At 42.8% G+C, this 23,638-nt stretch overlaps 1 protein-coding gene across 2 annotated transcripts in view; it reads left to right on the top strand.

The window, feature by feature from the left end:
- Nucleotides 1–23,638, top strand: part of LOC144807917 (uncharacterized) — a 518,345-nt gene that overhangs the window by 256,983 nt on the left and 237,724 nt on the right. Inside the window, exon 5 of one of the 2 annotated variants that reach the window (XM_078673510.1) lies at nt 17,190–17,291. The exons of the other annotated variant lie outside the window; for it this stretch is intronic. Coding sequence (XP_078529636.1) covers nt 17,190–17,291 — 102 coding nt within the window. The remainder of the gene's footprint in view (nt 1–17,189; nt 17,292–23,638) is intronic. 2 annotated transcript variants of the gene reach the window in all.

The following is a 23,638-nucleotide window of genomic DNA, read 5'->3' as shown; positions in this document are numbered from 1 at the left end:
ACACCACCCCGTTAGAAAAACACAGGATTCTGACTATCTGTCTTCCAATGGGAATCGCACCACACATTGAGGACTGTGACACTTGGGGTACAGTCTTTGCTTCCATCTACACAAAAACGCACGGTGTTCCATCCATTTCGGTAATACCAGATGTGCTAAAACAAATTCAAGATGAATATGGTCCGGAACCCGCTTTAACTCTGGGTATGTAATTACTGAAAGACTTCAAGCAGGTCTCGGCTATATTATTAGCCAACATAAAGGGAGAAGCAGCAAACGTGGCGATCCGCCAGAGGTTAAAAGAGACAGATATAGCAGACCAACCAGCTGAAATTGCCAGAATCATAGAAAAATCCTATGAGGAACTAGGTAGAGATAGTTTAGGTGGAATACCAGTAAAACCACAACTGATTGAAAGTCCTGAAAAAATATTTTTTAATAATAACTCAACATCACAAAAAAAGAGCTGGGATGGAAACAAACAATCCAATCCTAAAGAAAAGAAATTCCAGTCCAGAGGAAGGTCTCCTAGGCGAAGAGAAAAATCTCCGAACCAAAGACACAGGTCACCCCAGAGTGACCCCTCTGGGAAAAGATATAACCTTAGAAATAGGGATAATATAAAGAAGCCTGATAGATATCAAGACATTGATACACGTCCCTCTCAATCTTTTCAGACTTCCTCGCAGAAATCGGAAAGAAGAGGACGATCAGAACAAAGAGAAGAGCACGCCAAGTCCAAAGACAAGGAACCTGCTCAGCTAAAAAAGAAATTACAATTTCCAAAAAAGAAGGTAGCCAGTATCAAGGTAGTTAACAATGCCGAGAATACTGAGGACACAACTGAAAAACGGAGAATGGGCTCAGACAATGCTAGACAGCGCAGCAGAAGTGAGCATAGCTCGCAAAGTCCTTATGAATCATCTGGAGACAGTGGACACGAATGAATATCTTCAAGTGGAAACTGCAGACACCAGAGTTAGCAAACCTCACAAAATATATGAAATAACTTTACATATAGAAGGGGATAAGACTAGAAAAATAAGGGGACTATTTTGGGATAATCTCTCCAAGGGCTATGACATCCTTCTAGCTGAAAAAGACTGGCCACCAGAGTTTGTCAGGGAGTGCCCTCATGGCGAAGAAATAATTATGCCTGCCTTCTCAAATCACATCCCAATTCATAAAAAATACACACTTGCCAGAAAGTGGGCAGTAGCTCAAGCTCCTGCTTTATATAAAAATCATGTAGGATGGGATGAGGACTCTCCTCCTCACAAAATCCAGTTAAAATCACAACCTACTGCACAGAGGCAGTACCCAATTAAGCAAGAAGCAAAAAAACAGGTAAAAGAAATCCTAGATCAGCTAGAATACCAGGGGGTGATTGAAACTTGCACCTCACAAATGAACAACCCTTTGTTTCCGGTCTCCAAACCAGACAATTCATATCGTCTAGTTTTGGATTACCGACACCTTAACTCATGTTGCAAAACTTTTGCAGTACAAAACTCGCATAGTGCCGCACTAATGAATAACATAGTGCGCAAAAAATACAAAACAACATTAGACATCTCTAATGGATTCTTTTGTCAAAACATAGCACCAGAGAGCAGATATTTGTCTGCGTTCTCAATAAATGGCACTCAAAAACAATTCTGTCGGTTAGCCCAGGGGTACAAGAACAGCCCGGGGGTATTCTCAGCGAGAGTAACAGAATTACTACAAACATATGATGACGAAGCATTATCTTATGTCGACGACATATACTTTGAAGAGAGTGAACACCATAGTACTTGGGTTCGCAGCAGAGGGTTACAAATTCAACTTTAAAAAATCCAGAATTGCCCATCTGACAGTCCTGTTCTTAGGATATGAATTATCAAGTGAAGGCAAAAGCCTGGCTGACAATTTCCTAGAGAAATGTGCCGTACTCCAAGCACCTAGAACACTAAAAAACCTACAGTCAATTCTAGGCTTCCTAAATTTCGGAAGAACATACATTGCAAATTACGCAGAAAGGGTCAAACCCCTTTATGATCTGATAAAACCAGATTTTAAAAGAACCAATTGGACTCAAATACACACAGAAATTCTGAGATCCTTACAAACAGACATGCTAATTAAAACAAAATTAGAAACACGTGATAACACACGCAATCTTGTGATTCGAGTCATCCCAGGAAGATGCGGATTCACATACCTGACCTCTAATGAGGGAGAAAAGGTACCAATTGCATTCAAATCACACTTGTACACTAAGGCTGAAATGAAATTCAGCCCAACGGAAAAAATTCTAACTGCAACACAGACAGCTATCTCAAAAGAACGAGCCCTGGCACAAGGCAAACGCATAATAATCGTGACACCGATACCAGCCCTAGAGGCGGTAACAAAGGCAAGCATTCCGAATGCTAAAGCACTACATCCAAGGTGGATACAGTGGGCTAATTCTCTTGCTGCAACAGACGTGGCATACGAATTTGATCCTAACTTAAAAACACAAGAATTTCTCCAATATGAATTTGAATGTCCTCCGCCGACCGAAATTCTGCCTCTAGAACATTACGGCTGTATAATATATACAGACGGATCAGCACAACCCGCAGTGGGGGGTAAGCAAGCTTACAGTGCTGCGTGCGCGATCGTTAAAGGTCGCTGGCACGAAGGGAAATTTAAACCAGCTATCACTAAAACACAATCTTTAGGAGATTGTACAGCTCAGCGAGCTGAACTACTGGCGTTCAAGATGGCGCTTGAGAATACCGATCGAGAATTCCTCACACTCATAGTGTGCGATTCGTATTATTGCGTTCAATCTTACAATGAATACTTGCAGATCTGGCTTCAGAATGGTTTCAAGGATGCGAAAGGTGGCACAATCAAGCATAAAATGCTCTGGGAACAAGTAGTTCAATTACAGAAAGAACTACCAAAGACTCACGTGATACATACGCTGAGTCATCAACGTGATGGCGTTCACGTTGCAGGGAATTCATTGGCTGATGAGGCCGCGAAGGCAGCTGTGCAAACGGCTTCCGTAGCTGCCATCACACGGTCAAAAACAAAAATAGACAGCGAAATATTACAGGCTGTCAGCGCTACAGAAAAGGATTCGATAGAAACACTCCCGAAAGGCTTTCCAGTAAAATACTCATACATAACTGATGCAAACAATGTTCCTTTTGCTCGAATCCCTGGAGTGGGGGATAGGGCAATTCCAAACACGGAACATAGGTTAGGACTGATAATAGCGGCACACGAAGGGCTTGCTTCTATACATGCTGGCGTCTCAGCCACAGTATCATTATTAAAACAGAGATACTGGTGGCCACAAATGAGAAGACAAACAAGGAACTATGTTTTAGAATGTGGAATATGTCAAAGAATGAAAGTATCAACAGTAAGACGCCCAGCGCAGACGCCCCTTCTAATCTCGGATAAACCATTAGCCTGTGTTTACCTAGACCACTGTGGTCCCTTACAAAGGGATGGTAACTATAAATATATCTTGGTTGCAGTGGACTCATGTACGAGATTCATATGGATGTGGCCCCAGCGAACGGCTGACGCCAGAACTGTTATAAAAGATTTGCGAGTCTTTATCGGCACATACGCAATTGGCATGCTGCATTCGGACCATGGTCCTGCTTTTAGCTCTAGAGCTTATAAGGAGGCCATGGTCAGCATGGGCGTGACATTGCGGTACTCTTGTCCATTTCACCCTGAGGGGAACGGAATTGTTGAAAGAAAAAACCGTGACATAAAGCAATCTATAACGGGAAAGGATATTAGGTTCGGGAGCTGGGTGGGTCAAACATCTAATAAGTGTCCAACGTAGTCTAAATAACCTGCCAAGAAATTCTCTGAAGGGATTCAGTCCGTACGAATTATTATTTGGAACTAGGATGTTAATCTCTGACCTTGACAGTCAGACTACAGTGGTAAAGGAAAAAAGCTTTGATATCAAAGATCGTTTGGCTATTTTACAGGACTTAAATGAAACAAGAAAAGACCTGAGCAACATAAAGTTGAAACAGCAGCCAACAACCACTGAAGAACCACCACCTGTCCCAGCAAGACCTGTCTGGATTCCAAAAGTCGGGGATCTAGTCAGAGAAAAGATCGCGGTAAAGAAGGAATTTGGGCCTTCTTACAGAAAAGCAGTTCCTGTCTTGTCTGTCAACGGGACAAGATCAGTTGTACTACCGCCGCTTGCTGGTAAAAAGGAGAACCGAGTTGTATCCATCGACCTGGTAAAACCACAATCATGTGGCCGATAACAAATAGTAGGCCAAGTGGACTCCCGATAAGTAGTAGAACACCAAGATTTGCTACAAACACAGAGGTTCAATCTAAGAGGCTGATCACATTCGAAACGCCTACAGATCTACAACAAGGACTATGCAACAATGCAATGGAACTTAGACCTCTGAACACCCAAATAAAAACATTTAGCAGAGACACACCAACCTATAATGAAGTAACAAACGACTATGCAAGAAACAGTAATCCTGAAGCAATTGGAACAATTGACAGAACTGCATCCGGCTACTTCATAAACTTCGATGATTCCTCCGAAGGCTTCACTGAATCAAAAACACAGCCATCATCAAAAACCTTTAAAGATAAAGCTAAAGTACTTTTGAAACAACTGAAAGAAACATATCTAATTTCTCCATGGATCGAATTTTGGGTGGGTTTTGGTGCATTTATCCTCATACTTTGGCTCATCATGATACTAACTTTGGGACGCTTCATTGAGGGAAAATATGCTAAAATGGACACAGCAAGTCAGAAAATCAACTTGATCCTCAAACCACACACATCTTCACACGTCGAGAAAAGAGAACTTTCTTCAGTCAACTTCACAGCCAATCCTATACCGGGTGGGGTAGCATGGGACAACACTGACTACGAAATCTATGGTCCGGTTGAAATCCTGAAATATCCACACCAAATTAAAATCTCATTGAGTGACTTTGTAAAACCAAGCTCATTTGCTGATGATTGGGACTTTGAAAGTATAAACAATATGATGTCTGACTTAGTGATGTCTGCTAAATTTACCAAACATGATTATTTGCAGGGTTCTACAAATTATGATAGTATGTATTGCTACAACCACTATGGTAACCATTTTTTACATAGATCTGCACAACCTAGAAATGTTTTAAATTATAATCAATGGGAACATTGTGCAACCCCTCCAAAAGGAAGCTCAAGAACCGTTTATGACAAATATTCATACTTTTCAGGTTTTAACATAAGTAATGCTGAAACATTTTATTTCAAATTGTCAAATAAGACAGGGACAAAGACCATGATAACCAACACAAAATTGATATATTCAGACTCATTCTTTGAACAAATGAATACTTTTGGTTTTGATTATTGGGACAAAAATGTTGAAGTAAAGAGTGTTTGGGGCACAAAAGAATGGCAAGTACAGGGTATAGAATCCTTGTTTAGAGCCTGCATGATCCCAGAACAAATTATATTTTTAAATGACACTGTTCAACAAACTACCTGTCTTGGCATAGCCAAAATCAAAGACTTAAACAAACCGTCTATTCCAAAACCAACAATGAACAGCAATAGCTCTACAGACGAAGAGATAGACGTAAATTATGTATTAAACCAAAACAGAACACATCCAGATTGGACACAGTGGTTGATCTGGCCCACAGATACTAATAACTGTCAAGACAGATTCCTGAATAAAACACAGGGGTTCAAAATGACCAGGCCAGATCCTAGATATCCCCAAAGACATCACCCAGGGATAATAACCACCTACAGTGTGGGCAAATTATGCCTTCAATGGCTACAAACTTCCACACTGGCAGAAATTAAGCAACACCTAACTTTACTTACTGATGGTGCTGACTTGCGTGATTTCACTATGGGACCACGCAAACAGCGTCAAAAGCGTTTCATAGCAACCTCTTTATATGCAGCATACAATGAGGCCTGGAAGGTTACTCAAATTGAGACAGCAGAAAGGATACGGGAAATTGACCGTATTAATTTGGAAAAATCACTTTCTGTAGTGGACAATGGGTTAATGACTCTGTCCTCCAGAATTTTTTCTCTGGACAGCATTGTGTCTTCAGCAATCGACATAATATCGCAAGACTTACTGTTATTACAACACGGTCAGTCCCAATTGCGCTCTATTGTACAGCTTGGCTGGACGTTACAAAATCTGCGTTCAGGCTATGTGCCTTGGCGTTTAATCAACACAACGTCACTATTCCATATCTTTAACCTTACTGATAGACAAATCAGTATGGCCCAGAAGGGTGCTGATTATACAATCCTGAGCATTGAGAAACTCGAGAGATTACCAGTGACAATGTCAGAACGACCTGTCAGTGAATGGATAATACATGGGATAATTAATATTCCAATATCAACCTTCAGGTTTCAATACTGCCAAAAATATATACAGGCTGGCATGTACGAAAAATTGGGAAAAGGGTACATTAAAACGACATGGAACCTGCCCTATTCACATGCATGTGTCAGTAATAAAGGACAGAAAGTGTTTCTTAGTGGCAATAATTGTGCGATGTCACTAAGCGGTACACTTCTGTGTAACGGAATTAGTTTGCATGGAGCCTGTGAAGGGAACTCAAATAACCTTTCATGTCACCAGCTAGGCGCACCTGCAACAGAGATAGAACCATTCTTTCAGAGACTCTATAATGGGAGTTACATTCTAATTGTAGATCGCAGATGCTGTAGTCTTATGCCCGGGACTCCTTATCTCGTAACTACGACTGCGAAGGTCAAGTGCTGTGGACGCTTATTGTTCCCCAGCTCCTTTCCAGACAGGGAGGCAAGGGCATGGCCCAACTTGAAAATTACTTCTATTCGAATAGATACTTTAAGCAGAATGAAAACAGTGCTTCTTCAGACGCCGACAAAGCTCACGTCATCAAAAGAAACGTATGATCTCCAAGGCGCAAGGACGACTGCAGAGATACATTCATTATTATCAACTAATTCCCCCATACATTTCGCAGAAATCCTGAATGAAATCTTAAATATTTCTGATACCAGTGGAGTCTCAAAAGTATTTAAGACAGTATTTTCGATGGCATTAACACCATTCAAAGCCATATTGGGTATTTTTCCAGATTTCGTCCATTCGATTTTTGGCGGACTTCCCCTCATTTTGGGACTAATTGCAGGAATCCTATTCTTAGTCCTTATATTTCGTTATGGCAAACCATGTCACAGACAAAACACCTGCGACAAGGGAAGAAACAATCCTAGCCATTGGATACCGGGACCGGATATCAAAAATCCTGGGACTATCCCGGCTTAGAGACCTGAACATGACTTGGTTTCTATCATTTCGACCAATGTGGCAACGATGTGTTTTACCTGTATTAAGGTGCCTGCTATGCGGAGAAGAATGCGTGTTAGACACCTGTCTGACGCTACAATCGGATGCGCCAATGGATGCAGAAACATTGTTGAGTCCAACAAAGGCTCATGCTTTGTGCTGCCCTCAACGGCTTCCAATCCTGATGACGGCATTCGTGGAAGCTTCACCACTACGATTAAGGGGTAGTGAAGTTCGAGATGAAAGCAGCATCGATCAGGTACGACCTTCTGTCAGCAATCAAAATCAAAATATCAATGGAGACAATCATGCGCACGAATGCATGGTTACACCTATTTCCGAGTTAGTGGAACTCTCCGAGGAAGCTGTTGACAACTTTTTCGAGAGTCTAAATGATATGATGTTCTCACCAGAGCAGAAATAGAGACTTTTGAGCAAGCTCATACACGGCGTTCCCTGAATTTGGCCTTCAACTAGAAAAGCAAAATACCATGAACAATTTTCCCTCCAGTTCACAGACAGCGTTTTTTTTTCAGCAGCCCCAAAATATTTTTCGAATTTTTCGGGACACTATCTTCTGCTTAAAGTAAGAACTATTCTTAGAGAACTAAAAATTCTAATTTTAGATAGCTTATAGACGTTAGCTGCCCGCTGGTTTGTTCATAATTATTTTATTCTGTGATGAAATGGTCTCGAACTTCTTTTCTGTATTAAGAGCCATTTCATGTGTAAATTCTCATATACCAATTAGTGATAATGTATAGATATGCGTGATTACTTTAGCATTATTCTACAGCTTGAGTGCATATATTACATGTGACTGTTTTTTCCGTATATTTGATAATTTCAAAATGCATTTATGTATTTTGGGGTGGTGTAGGTATACACGATACTCTACAGTATGTTTTACTATGCATAGATTAGTAAATATGTCCATAGTTAGCGTGGAGTGGGTGTGATGTATTCCTATAGGTTCTGTATCGATCCCCCTATTCCTGACCCCATTCTGGTTAACAAATTAACAAGTTAACTAGCAGCCATCCCATGAGGCAGAAACCCCCCATGATGCAGGAACCGTTATCTGATAAAGCCACACTACGGCACAGGAACGTGTTATCTGATTAGGTCATAACGCTTGCCATCTAATTAGACAAGCGATATTCCTCCAGCCCCTGATAAGGCATACGGAGTTCTCAAAACAAATCAAACCTATGACAACCTGGGAAAAACCCTGCGGCCATTGTTTTGATTTCACCGAGAACTTCAGCAAAAGAATGTGCTAACGACCTGGTCGTATGACATCCTTATTGACGTATCTATGTCCATCCTTACGTCAATCTCGGCACCTTAAAGGTATAAATATTACCGATATTGCCCTATGCAAACACACGCGGTGGTGACGAGATCGGAGCAGCCAGACTTGCCGAAGCCCAGAGCAGAGCAGACCCCGCTGGCGCAGCCCCGCCTTCCTGACGCGCTGAGAACGAGAAGCCGTTTTTCTCCTGCCGAGAAATCCAGCTCCGGCGCTTCCGGGTAGCCCTCGCAGGCAGCCTGGAATATCGAGACCAGAGACGAGAGATACCATCCCTCATCCATCCTAGATTCCAGGTACAGAACTGAATAACCCCTCACAGAGAATTCTTTAGTCAGTCACTTGGCAAAAACAAACTTAACTTAAACTGTAACTTTCTATTCCCGCCCACGCATTAGACGTAGGTCAGGTACACGGGGTAGGCGTAGTTAGAAACACCAGTTGAGTACGATTAGTCAAATGTATATGTGTATGTAATATATCTTATTCATTTTAAACCTTCATATGGCTTAGAAACCATATCAATGTTTTTACAGTATTATTTTATACTTCTGCTTTTAATGTATGCACTTTACTTAACCATAAGTATTGCAATAATATCGATCCATTTCTCTTGTATGAGAAAAGAGACTGATCAATTAATAACATCTTTTATTGAACACGCCCGTCTCTTCCTTTTCTCTACAATCTGATGAGACTAAGAATGCACGTACTGACTGAGTAAAATAAATTGCCCTTTGTTCACACGACTCTCGAGATACACTCTTGATTAGGGGAGAGCAAAGTTGTCATGTTCTATGGTTGTCAGAAACTAAATCCCTTCTTGTCTATCCAGGGAGGTTCAACTCCTCCTTGCCTATTCGAGAAAGTTTCTAGTGAACTCTGAGCTAGCTGGCAAACCCAAAACTTTAAGTCTAATATCGACAGTAGTAGACCTAGTTAACGTCTGGTCTAGGCCTATACTATTGAAGGTATTATTCCAATGCGCAGAGCCTATTGGGATAATAGGAACTACACTACAGTAGTTTGCACATTAAGCAGGCATCCAATGTTTTGTTGATTAATTAATGTGTGCGGGCGGTTTAACTCTGTAAATGAAATGTAAATTTGCAAACAGAGTTGGTGGAGTAACTTAAGGAAGAGGAAGAAAAAAATGTGATTAGAGTGTGAACAAGAGCTCAGTTAAGGAGACCGTATGACATTCTTTCCCTTCAAATTCGTGTATTACCCCTTGGCTTCCTGTGGATCTATTAAGCAGTAGTAATATGTCTTTGTCATAGTGCAGATATGTTCCAATGATTTCTGATTTAGCTGTGTCAATGGTTAGTACTTTCCATTGATAAACGAATCTTATGTTGTTGTTAAATATGATTGTCTGCTTTTCTGCAGTGCTCTAATGTTTATTTTTTCCAATGCCTGTGATATATCAAACATTCCTGTTTAATAAAAATAAATGAACAAAAAACCTGCAAGCTTTTCTGACCCTCATGTTTGTAGTGGTAGAGATGACGATGCATACTGTTCCCATGGGACTCTGTACACAGTTGTCCACAACAAGGAGCATCAGAGGGAATAAACCAGTCAGGTCGCCCTCCACTCCAAGGTTCAATCCAACAAGAAAACTTGGCCACTTATTAAAATTTCTTAGGAACCCGAAAAGCATTCTTCTAATGTCTCCCCCCAACCACTGGCTTTAGTCAATTGCCAGTCGCGTCAGGTCCAGAATGTCCCATATAAAAAAAGGGTTATCTTTTCCAAACATACAATTACTAGTCTAACCCGAGGTGTTTGAGAAAAATGATGTGAAGGAAAGAAAGTATCTCACGTAAGCATCACCAAGGGAGGTACTCACCAGTTTTCCCATGTTTATTATCCGTGACGAGAACAAAAAAGTGTCAAGTGTAAAATATGAGAGGTGAAAAAATGAATAGAATAAAGTATGCACAAAAACGTCTTGTGTCAAAGAAAGATGACCCCATACTGTGAGAAAGAGTAACCTATTTTCTCCAATTAGAAAAGAGTTATGTTATGTTACATATGTTACATATTTTTATATAGCGCTCAGCTTCCCCAGCTAAGGGGCGTCCCGGCGCTTCTCAAACAGTAGGAAGAGAACTGCCTCTAGCACAGTGCGGCAGGCCCTAACAAAACAGTAACAGGGGTTCTAGCCTAAGGGGAAAAGATGAGTCTTAATGGCTTTCCTGAAAATCAGGAGATCATTTAAGCCACGCAGCTGGGACGGTAAGGCATTCCACAGTTTCACAGCCAGATAGCGGAATGAGCGGCCGCCCCATACGAGAGCATTTCACCTGAGGGACCTCTACCAGGTGCTGGCCTTCCGAACGCAAGGATCGTCGGGGAACATATGGGGTCAGGAGAGAGCAGAGCATAGGTGGAGTCGCGAGCTTCAGGATATTAAATGAAAGACAAAGAACCTTGAATTGGATCCGTTTGGCCACAGGCAGCCAATGGAGTTTACTCAAGGTGTCCGCAACCGGATGAAAGCGGGGGAGGCCTATCTGGGTTCTAGCTGCCGCATTTGCACCCGCTGCAATCTTCCAACCTCTGCCTGGTTGACCACGAGAAGCAAGGAGCTCGCATAGTTCAAGCGAGAGAGGATGGTCGATTGCACAATGAGCTGGCAAGTAGAAGGGTCGAACATTTTTAAGCTAGGTTTGAGATTCAGTAAGATCCCAAAACAAGTGGCTGCCACTTTCTTGATGTGATTGATAAAACTGAGGGAGGAATCTATCCAGACTCCAAGGTTTTTTACTTCTGGTTTTGGGTCGGGAAGGTTTCCTAGAGTCTCGGGCCACCATTTTTCTCTCCATGTAGAGGCATTTTTTCCCACCAATAAGACCTCCGACTTACTGGCATTTAGCTGTAGGTAATTTGAGGTCATCCAGTTTGCCACGGCCGTTAGGCCACTCTTAAACTTAGATGCGCTCAAAGCGGAGTCGTCACTCAGAGCCACCACTAGCTGAGTATGGTCCACGTATGACTCACACACTTCTGTTTCATTCCATGATGTGAACCTACTCAAATTTAAACGGTCAGGTTTTCTTGTTGCATCGAGTTTGTAAACAGTAATTTTGAATATTGACAACATAACATTTCTTTCTGTCATTGGATACATGAGGCGATGCTCCTAAGGGTGCTTCAAGAAATGATAACAAATGTACTGCTGTGAGCGGCGACCACTCTCTCTTAATAGGCAGGACGCTGGGAACTAATGTAAACTGCTCCAAGAATGCAGCAACACCCACTAACTTTACTGATACTGGGGCTTTAATTCCTGTTCCTTATTATTGAGCTCTTTTTTGTAGGAACCACTTTTCATATCAAGAGGGGGATGTTTCGGTTTGCAACACACTTGTATTTATTAACAAGGAAACATACATATAAAATAAAGCTCAAAATTGACAGTTGTTTACTAAGCAAAACATACATAATACATAACAAATTAGTCAGCTCCAATAGACAGTACAAAAATATACGTTCTAAACTCAGTGATCTTAAAATGTTGTGCGTTGTAATGCATTACATGTTTGTTCATATTAGGTGAAATACAAGTCTACTGACACAAACACTCTCACTTTGAAGTCAAGGAAAAAGAAAACAAATGGGCAGCCTTGTAAACATGCTTGTATTTATTCCCAAGTAAGCACAAATAAAATAAAGCTCATGTTTAGCAAAGAATACATAATAAATGTGTTGGCGCTAATGGACAGAATACAAAAATACTTCTAAAGTAAGTGTTGTTAAAATGTGTCGTGTTGTAATGCAATGCATCTTTGTTTACATTCGGTGAAATAAAAGTCTGCTGACACAAATCCTGTGACTTTGAAGTCAGAGAAAGAATATTAAAGAGGCAACTTCGGAAAATAGCATCTAACATTTGACCTTGGTCTTTTAATTCACAGCAAATATAATGAGCTAAGAACAAGATTTGGAGGCCTGTTTACAGAAACAAGCTTTTTTCATAGACAGGGGGAATGTTTTGGTCTGTAACATGCACTCACAAATAAAATAAAGTTACAAATTGTTAGTGGTTTACTAAGGAAAGACTCCATAATAAATGAGTTCGTGCTAATAGATGTGTACAAAAATATACTTTCTAAACTCAGTGATCTTAAAATGTGGGGCTTTGTAATGTAATGCATTTTTGTTCACATTAGGTTAAAGAAAACAAATATCTTTTAACAGAGCACAGGTGCTACCTTTCTTTTTTTTTGTATTGAAATCAAACTTGATTAAAGCTTTTCCTTGTCAGTGAACTGATTTCCATCCCACACAGCGTCACTTGGTAGCTGCTGCGACTGACCCTTGCAGTTCAGCTAGTTCTGGAGAGCATCTAATCTCTGCTGCTGCTCTGCCCTCTTTCTCTCTGCTTTCTGCCTTTTCTCCTCTGATTTCTTTTTTCTTTAAATGTGATTTTGATTCTGCTTTTCTGTTCACTTTCTTTCTCTTTCTCCACTTCTGCACCTTTTGTATTTTTTTCCTCTCCCTGTCCCGCTGTTTCTTGTCCACATGGCCCGGATCCCTCCAGCACCACTTGCTCGTTTCCCGCCTCCCAGGTGCCCAGCCCTACCCCTCACAGTACTTAATAGAGGCCACTGAGCCGAAGCTGTCCCAAAAGCAAGCCAGTCTCCACCCGTCCACACCTGCACCATAACCAGGGGCATGGACCCTGATTCTCAGATCATCCACCGCTACTACAACAGCCCTCTCAATGCCCACAACACAGAACACCACTCCTGCCACCTTGCATTTCCAGAAAACACCCAAGGTCCGTTCACCTGCTGCATCTGCACCTTCACCCGCCTCCGCACACCAGACTTACTGACCGCACCACCCCCAAGAACCACACTGACCAACTCAGATGTATGCTACTGAACACAGAAAAAGACATGCTGTGGAGATCTGGAACCTGCCGACTCCTCCTCCCCCGATGTCACCTTCTTCACTGCAACCTGTATGAAATCCAGCTCAGCACTGGACATCCCTATCCCCGGCAGATACAAAATCATCCAGAAGTACCACATAAACCGACCGGGAAGAGGCATTACCATCACACACAAAGACACCCTCCACCTCACAACCAGATCCCACAACCATACACAAAACATGGAACACCTCCACTTCCAGACCCAGAGCAACCCAAACACCACCCTACATGGCTTCCTCGTCTGCAGACCTCCAACCCCCTAATTTACCAAAGCCATAACCAACTTCCTTATTCACCACAATCTCGTCTCTATGAACTACATCCTCCTTAGCAACCTAAAATTCCATCTAGACAACCTCAAACCACAGCACCTTATTCCTACTGGGCAAATTCACCACCATCAGACCCAAAACATTGGTCACAATTCCAACCTAGTCAGCAGGAGACACACTGGATCCCATATTCTCTGCAATCAAGAACTTCGCCATCAGCCACACCTCCAAGCCACACTGTACCAACCACCACTGTGTCCACTTCTTCTTCTTCATCAAACCCTCCATACACCAGCATGCCTACTGCAATCCTTGCAGAAGTTGGAACAAGGTCACCGAAGACCAACTTGCCACCTCTCTCAGCAAGACACCACCACAGATATCCATGGACGCCAACACCTCAGCGCGCAACTTCCACCACTGTGCCAACACAATGGCCCCCATTATGAAGCCCTCAGACAAGCAGCAGTTCAAGAAAGCCAGCTAGTTCTCCTCCACGCTACAAGAGGCCTGCAGACAGCTTAGGAAAAGATGAAGGAGCAGCAACATTACGCCAGACCACACAGCCTTCAAATCTGTCATCACCTGACACCACAATCCCATAAGAAAATCAAAGAAAGCAATAATCGAGGAACACATCAATGCCAACGCACACAAAAACAAAGAACTCGTAACCTTGGTCAAATAATTTGCCAAAGACAGCACAGAGACAGCAGACATCCCCCTGTCCCAAGACCTCTGTGACAGCTTTGCCACTTTCCTCCACTGTAAGATCAAGGAGATATATGGCAGCTTCACAACCCAAGACTTACCCACCCCACCCGCAACCACTGCACTCAATGGCTCCAGCCCCAGAAGATTTTGACCAACTGGACTACCTTGACCTCTGATGACACATTCAGGATTATGGATTCCAGGTGAGGAGCGAAGCATGAGTGCAGAGGCTGATTGTCAGGGGGTCCTTGCCTGCCACGGCCCGGATGAAGACTTTAACTCATGTTCATTTCCGCCCCGAGTACAGGACAGACACGGTCCCTTTAAGGCAGCGTGGGCCTTCCCGGAGGAGGGAACTCCGTCGGTGACGTCATCGATCTCCCTCCAATCGGGAGCCACAGAGGAGCAGATAGCGCGGCACCCGGAAGAGAACAGCGCGACCGGGACAGGAGAGGAGAAATCATCCAGAGAGCCGCCAAAGGAGTTCGGTGTCCAGCGGAGAGAGACCTTGGAAGCTGCGTCGCCTCAGGAGCCGAGGAGAGCGGACTTGGAAGCTGCGTCGCCCCAGGAGCAGAGAAAGCCGGGAGGCCAACGAGACCACGCTCCGCCCTGCCACGCTTCCGGAGAGGTGTGGCTCCACAAGGTAGGGGCCAGATTAAGGGGACTCGTCTTTTCACAGGGAGGGAATGGGTAGGGGTGGTTGAGGGTGGTCACGGGACATGCGTGTGTGTGTGTGAGCCGTATCGCACCCCCGTTTAAGTACACACGAGCGCTTATCACTTTGTTTGTTTTTCATGTTGTGGTAACGGTCCCTGGTGATCCGCTCACTCCCCGCCCCCCTTCTTGCATAACCGGAGCCTCGGTAGCGCCAGTAACCCAGGGTCTCTTTTCCCTTCTTTCGAGTGTCATTCGGACCCCTGATGCCTTCTGTCGAGCAACACATGGATCCCTGACGGCAAAGGACCTAACACTGGCCAGACCAGGAAAGAGAGAGTATCAAGAGCCAACAAGTATCTGCCACCTCGGAACCAAGAGAGTCCTATTGTTTTCATTTTGTCTTGTGACATTACAAAATAAAAGCGCTCCTCAACATCGAGTATACCTGAGTGAGGCTCCTTCTCTTCTACGGGTTGCCCCCCCTTCGTACGTCCATCACACTGATGTAAGTAAGGGAAGAGAGAACACCTGCAATAAGTCACACTTCTCAAAGAAACTGACACAACACTGCGTACTGGCAGCCATTTTAGGGCTTTGGGGAGAGTTACATGGACCGCCACTAGGTTCCTCAGCAGGCACTCTATTACACGGTCATCTAGTATTCAGCGTGACAGAGGCGGAGTCTGCTCAAGGCATTTCCTGTCAATTTGGGAGCATAATGGTGATGGATGCGCCTTGCAGGGTCAACGTGTCTGCACCTATGATTTAGATTGACTGGAGATAAGCACACCTCATAGAGCCAGTCATTCCTCCTTCTCTGTGAAGGAAAGTAATCTTTTGATTGGATATTCCACTTTGCTTTTGGGGGAATTCTGTGTAGCGTCTCTAGTTACCTGGGATTATAGAGGAATTTTGGGTGAGAGATCACTCACCAAGGGACCTTTCAATGTTTTTGCTGAATTTTATCCTTTGCCATTCTAAGTTTGGTGAGGATGCTATGCAGTGTAATTTATATTTGGTGAGAGTGGGTTGGGCAGCAGGGATGCTGCTCCTGGTGGGCATTCTTACCATCTTAACAGTCACCTGGACCTGACTGTAACTGAGGGGCCTATTAGCAAGAAATAGCAATATTTATCGCTAAATGTGCTTAGTGACTTTTTTTTATCGCTGCCTTTCGCTGGATATTTTAACGGAGAAATCATGCTATTAGCAACATTTTTCTCCATTGTGCTAAAATATCCAGCGACAGCGGCAAAATGCAAGAATATTGCTGGAAATCCAACGATATTCTCGCATTAACGCCAATGGGGGCTTAATCTGATTATCCACCCCCATTGACTATACAGGTAAGTCAAGTTTTTAGCAGGCGTTAGATTATAGCAATAATTGCTCTTAGCGCGATTTTTTTTATCGCTTTGCCTGCCTTGCTAATAGGCGATAGCTGTGTTAGCGACTGCAAAGCAGGCCTCAAACCTGTAGCTATCGCCTAAAAGCTGTTGCTAACTGCTGTTAGCGACAGCTTGCTGATAGGGCAATAAAAATATCTCCGCTTTAGCGGGAAAAAGTTCAACTAAATCGGCATTAGTGCCCTTGCTAATATGCCCCTGAGTTTTAATAAACCTCTTATAATTTACACTACTGGCTACAGGGCTATTTACCAACAAGGGCCATACTTTGTTTACAACACATACATGAGGACAATTTGTTTCAAAAACTTTTTTTATGCAACGTATGTTACATAATTTCTATGTACAATACAATTCTAATTCTAAGGCAGCGATAGAACAAATTACAACATAAATGAGTAAACCAATAAATAAATGGAGCACCAAACTTCGATTCTCTCTCTCTGTTTTCATAATAGCACGTAAAATATTGTTAATGTGTTTTCCCTTACTTAGCTTTTTCTGTTTTTCTCGCCTTCTATAGTGCCTTTAAGATGCTCTAATGATTTAAGCTGCAATTATGGCACTTGTCAGGCTGGTCGATGTGTTTGCAATGACGGATACACAGGATCAACCTGTAATCAAGGTAATAACAACAGCATAATGCTCACTCTTAAAGGATGCATTGCAGGTGACTAGACATCATTTCATAAGAATTCTTCGGGGCAGCTATCCAAGAAATCCATAAATGGGGTTAAATAAGATATATCCAAACAAATAAATTAGAAAATGCGACAGTTGTGCATTTTTAAGCTATTAGAGAACCACAATTTACACTTAACCCACTAGGTACCTAGGCTGAACGTAACAATCTATCCAATGTAGAATGCAGCCATGTGCTAAATAACATTTTACATTTTTCTTTAGATGGAGAAGTGTGGCTCACTGGTTAGAGCGGCAGACCCTGATGCAGAGGTCTGGCCCGGGACCAAGGTTAAATTCCCACCTCAGCGGGTCTTGGGCTCAATTTCCTCGGACCCGATATTTCTTGCCTCAGTGCCTATTCTAATCATGGGTCCTACTTTGCAACTCTGGGCAATAGCTTGCTTAATCTCCACAATGGCCCCAAAAGTGCTAGGATGCCTGGCTTTCACCTTGGGGTGCCCAGGAGTGGGCACTTCACAGTAAAAGCCAGGAGGGGTTCCTTAGCGGTATTCGTACAAGCGCCGGTGATGCCCTGGTGGTTTTGGGCGCTATACAAGTACCACTACATTTACATTTACATATTAATATAGATTTTACAAATTTACACAAAAGAATCTGCAATATTAATAAACCTTTACTCTCCTCGGTGTAATATTTTTTTTCAAGTATTTATAACTAGTAGCATTCTAATACTTTTTTTGTGGAAATACACCATCCGTAATGAAATGGTAATGTCTTGTTTAAACCATGCTCTGTTCTCATTTGTAAAAACAACTTCATTGGTGTTTAGGATGTGGCTGCTCTACTGATGTGTTGAGTTCTAGGTCTATATTCTTACTATATTCTTACTTATCTGGTAACATCTATGATAGCTGCAGTGGTACTAGCTTTCGTTGATAAAATTGTTTACAGCATGGGGAATTCCTAAACAAACTATAAAGCACAAAGGGCACCCATTGTGTGCTGTCAAACTGGTAGGATCGGGAAACATCTATTACAACGTAGTCATTCTAACACACTACCTTTACACCGCAGCTGTTACAATGTGACTGCCTTTACATCATATGCCATTACAACGCAGCCATTACAACACATGTCACTACAACGCATGCTATTACAACGCATGCCATTATAAGGTAAGTAATGGAGATTTTTTAGGTTTTAGGGTGGGTATGGATTTTGAGATATGTGGGAATAGTAATTTTTATCCCTGCTCTATCCAACACTTCCCCTACTGTTGCACTCACAGGAGTGGGAATACTAAGTGTTACCCCTACCCTATCCAACACTTACCCTACTGTTGCACTCAATCAAGTGGGAATTGTAATTGTTACCCCTATACTATCCAACACTTACCCTACTGTTGCCCTAAAAGTATTGTGCGTTGTAATGGTATGCATTGTAATGGTATGCGTTGTATTGGAATGTGTTGTTAATGTAGTTTTCAAAAATGTGTTGTAATGGAATGCGTTGTAAAATCATGTGTTGTAATGGTAGCTGCGATGTAAAAATCACGTTGTAAAGGCATGTGTTGTAAATGTTTGTGCTGTAATGTCATACATTCTGGGGATGTTTTGAATAGCATCTTCTGAATGAAGCTACTTTGACCCCTGGCAATTGCCATTACAGAGTAGCCTATGCCAGGGATCAAGCAGGTAGTCCATAAAACTAGGGCCATCATGTTTACTGACCCAGCAACAGCCCGATCAGTGCTGAGGGACTCCAGAAATACAATACACAGTTCTTCAAGGTAATGCCCAAATGAGATGGTCTTGTTCAACAGGCTGATATGCTGCTGAGATGGGCTGATGAAAGAAAAGGACCACAAGATGAACCAGCATTAGTAAATGCATTAGGATTCACCTACGTGATTATAAATAAGGTGTGTTTTTTTAAGTTAAAAGAAAGTCTGTCACAGTTATAAAAAACCTGTTAAAGTGTTATGACTTGTTTATGTACAGAAAAGCAATATATTGTGCTCTTACTAGTGGTAATATAAAGTGGAAAATTAAGCAAATGGTGGAGGACAAAGATAGAAAAACATGTACCTTTATAAGTAGGCTTGAAAGTGGTGCAGCTATGGGGAGAATAGGTAAAGCATGGCTGAAAAATCATAAAAGTACAGCGCAAGTGCTGTTTTTGAGAATCCCAAAAACACAAGATTACGAAAACTAGAGGAAAAGGTGTTGTCTGGTTATTGTCCATTGTTAAGATAAACAAATGAAAATTAACTTTACATTTTACAATGAGCATCTGAGCTTTTCTGCAATATAAGTGAAAGAAACACACTGAAAGTGAGATTACTGTTTTATACAGCAAGCTTTTTTTTTAAATTACAGATTCCTCTTTCAATTTTTATTTTAATTTGCGCTGCATATTTTTTTTATGATTGCGAAAAAATTTAAATACGAACATAAACTCTTAAACAATAATGAGCAAATGGTAAATATTTGCACTTGCCATCATCAGAAACTTTATTTAGTATATCCAACCATAAAAATACAAAAAGCAAATACAATATAGATACATCACATAAAAGAGCTCAACAGAGAAGCTCAGCACCACAAAATAAGCCACATAATTAATATATATAATGCAGGTTGTACAGATAAGATGAAAATTAGTAAGGGTGGGTGTAGTTGACAGAGTATCACTACCCAGAATTCTGCACATCGATCAAAAACTCTGTAGATTCCTCTCCGCAACTCCATTTCATCTCACCACAATTAATGAAACAGAGCCCTCACATTACCTTGGTAAAATGACAACTAACTCTATTCCTTTGTGCTAAACTGGATATGATCACCTCACAAAAGTGAAAATAACTGTACAGCAAGCAGTGAGAGAGGTGACTAACCTAAGGAGAGAACCAAGCAGATATTGAACACAAAGAGCACATCATGCTGAACAATTGGTGGTGGTCCCATCCTCCTAGGACCAACCCAAGCACAGTTACAAAATACAATCCCAACCAAAGGCCCTGCAAAGCATTATGGGACAATATTCTATGGTGCAGGGAATATTTTAGTATCCTATATCAAAACATTCCTCAAGGGGCAGGCTCTCGGGCTCAGCTGGGGTGGTCCTAGGAAGATGCTTAAATGCACATAGTCCTCTCACAAAAGTGAAAATAAAAAATAGCAAGCAGTGAGTAACGTGATGATTTTGGGGTCCTTCCTAACCAAGGGAGTTGACCAAGCAGATGCCTTGAACACAAAGAGCACATCGTGCTGAAATGATTCGGTGGTAGTCCCATCCTCCTAGGACCATCCCAAGCACTGGTATGGGCAAAAATACAATACCAACTAAAGGCATTTATTGTCCGGGGTTATAAATTAGTAAAATAGGCCCTCAAAAAAATTCTCAACACTGTCTGTCATAAGTACATTAAAAAAGGATAAAATAGCAAATACTGACATGGTTAGACCAAATAAAGAGTAAATATTATACATACTTCAAGTAGAAAACATACACGTAATATGAATAGGACTCTAAACCAAAAAGTGGCCAAGAAATGGGTACCTTATCTGGGCATACCAATCCCACTTGGGTAGACAATACAAACACAAAGAAACGATGGACGGAATGCAGAGTACTATCAAACACTCACCCCAGTCTCCAGTCTAGGTTAATTCCATCGTTGTTTTGGTCACCATGCCATCCCAGTATAAAGCCAGCCATATGCAAACCAGCCTCAACCCCACTCTGCATACAAACAATCGAGCCAAACAGCCACACCAGGCTCTTCCTGGACCGGAAACCAAACATCCCGGGACCATTTTCGGGGTATCACCCTTCAGCACGGACGAGCAGAGAGCTTGCAAAAGTGGAGACATTACAAAAGGGCCTCCTAGGGCTCATTCCATCATTTTACATCTAATAGCCCAACTCCACTGGAGAAATCAAGACACTGCACACACAACCTTCTGCAAGGTTTCAGTGCAAAGGAACTGTATGGCAACCTGGAGCTGTCTGCAAACAAGTTGTCTACACAATGCTTTGATCCAGGCTTTCCAGGGGAGAGCATAGGCAGGGCAAAATAAATAAAACTGGGCCAATGTTTCCTCTGGGCATGTGGAACTTGTAAATATGTAGGGGCTCCACTTTGCTATTAAGGATAATAGCGGTAGGGTGCCATAGCGAAATTTCAAGTATAGATGTTTTCCAGCTGGTGTGGTAATGAAGGGCCAGATGTACGACCATTCAAAATTGCGACTTGGAATGTACAACAGTGTCAGAGACATTGTTAACGATTCAAAATAGGGTCGTAAAATGCGAGGCTCATGAATAATAATGAGCCACTCGCAATTTGCGACCCTATTGAGAATGGCTGGCCCTCCCACGGATGGTTGCCTGCTGGGCTCAGCAGACCTCCATGTCTGGGACTGCTTTTCAATTAAGATTTTTTTTTTATGCAGCTCGGTTTCCTTAAAGGAAAACGGGATGCATTTTTTAAAAAAGTAACACGTTTTTGTTTCATTTTTTAAAGGCAGGTAGTGGTCCCCGGGACCATTGCCTGTCCCTAAAAACTTTTTGGGAGCCAGTCACAAAGAGAAAGGGGTCCCTTGGGGATCCCTTCCCATTTGAAACTTCATTCCCACCCTCTTGAAGAGGGCAGTAGTTTGCGAGTGTTTTGCAACTGCAATTGCAGTTGTAAAACATTTATACATGGCTTTGGCGGTCGCTATTCGGAAGGGAACGCCCCTTCCTAAAAGCGAGTCACAAAACAGTACTTTGCTAGTCACAATTTTTTGCGACTCGCAAAATACTGTTTGTACATGGCCAAGTAGGTTGTTGCATGCACAAACGGGTTGCACACCCATTTGTGCACACAATTCTGGTTGTACATCTGGCCAGTAATCTCAAAATGACTCAAATCTAAGGTCAGGGTTAAAATCTAGAAAGGGGTAGGTAAGGGCCACTTCGGGCACTTTGCTCATTTCATTGTTTTTTGGGTAAGCCCAAAAAGCATCCTTGAGGGTGGCCCTAGACAAGTAAGTTGTAGAAGCGGGTAGGACCAGTAGTCCCCTAGGCCGTGATGGACTAGAAGCTTTTTTACCGGGGATAGACACTTGATTTTGCTAGAGCTATCCAAGATAACTACATCCTCCAGTGCTCCATGACACACCTCGAAATACTTTAACCTTGAATACTTTAACCTTCTCCAATACAGTAGCAGTCTAAGTTGGGCTTTGTGTATCATTGAGTCAATGGCCATAGCCTGAGTTAAGGGTTTGTTTTTGGGGAGGTTAAATGATGATCTCAAGAATGATTCTCAGCCACTCCAAGTGTGGTCTGATTTGATTTGCCCCATAATTCAGACCCATATAGAGAACTGTCCTCAGCATTGGCCTATAGATCTCAGGTGCCGGTGAAATATGTCTATTTCAGGAGGACTTATAGCAACTGGTTGTTTACATTCAGGCTTCTCTTATTCACCAGGTGCAGCCAGGACATAGATTTGCTTATTCTAATGCCAAAATAGCCAAGCTAACTGAGTCTATTCAGTGGGCTATTCCCCAGCATATAAGAACTTCCGACCCATCTCCCTTCTTCCGTTCCCGGCTACAGTCATCGAAAAGATCGTCAACACCCAGCTCACACACTACCTAGAAGACAACAACATCCTCGACCCCTCCCAGTCAGGCTTCCGCAAGAACCACAGCACCAAGACCGCCCTCATCGACGCCACAGACGACATCAGACTAATGCTCGACAACGGTGAGACAGCGGCCCTCATCCTCCTGGACCTCTCCGCTGCCTTAGAAACCGTCTGCCATCACACACTACGCACATGCCTCTACAACGCAGGGATCCGCGACAAGGCCCTGGACTGGATCACCTCCTTCCTCTCCAACAGAACCCAAAGAGGCCGCCTCCCCCCGTTCCACTCCGAAGTCACCAAGACGTTCTGCTGTGTCCCGCAAGGATCATCCCTCAGCCCGACGCTCTTCAGCATCTACATGGCCCCACTCGCACGCATCACCAGACTCCACGACCTCAACATTATCTCCTACGCCGACGACACCCAGCTGATCCTCTCCCACACAAACGAAACCCTCACCGCCAAAGCCAACCTCCACCGCGGTATGAAGGCGGTCGCCGACTGGATGGAAGAAAGCCGGCTCAAACTCAACATAGACAAGACAGAGATCCTCATCCTCGGGCCCAACCCCTTAGCCTGGGACGACTCCTGGTGGCCCACCTCCCTGGGCACCGCCCCCACACCGACCATCCACGCCCGCAACCTGGGAGTCATCCTCGACTCGAAACTCACCATGACCAACC

The sequence above is a fragment of the Lissotriton helveticus genome, chromosome 1_2 (assembly GCF_964261635.1).
Source record: "Lissotriton helveticus chromosome 1_2, aLisHel1.1, whole genome shotgun sequence".
Taxonomy (NCBI): domain Eukaryota; kingdom Metazoa; phylum Chordata; class Amphibia; order Caudata; family Salamandridae; genus Lissotriton; species Lissotriton helveticus.
Note: the sequence above shows the minus strand (reverse complement) of the source record. Positions and strands in the feature narration are given on the sequence as shown.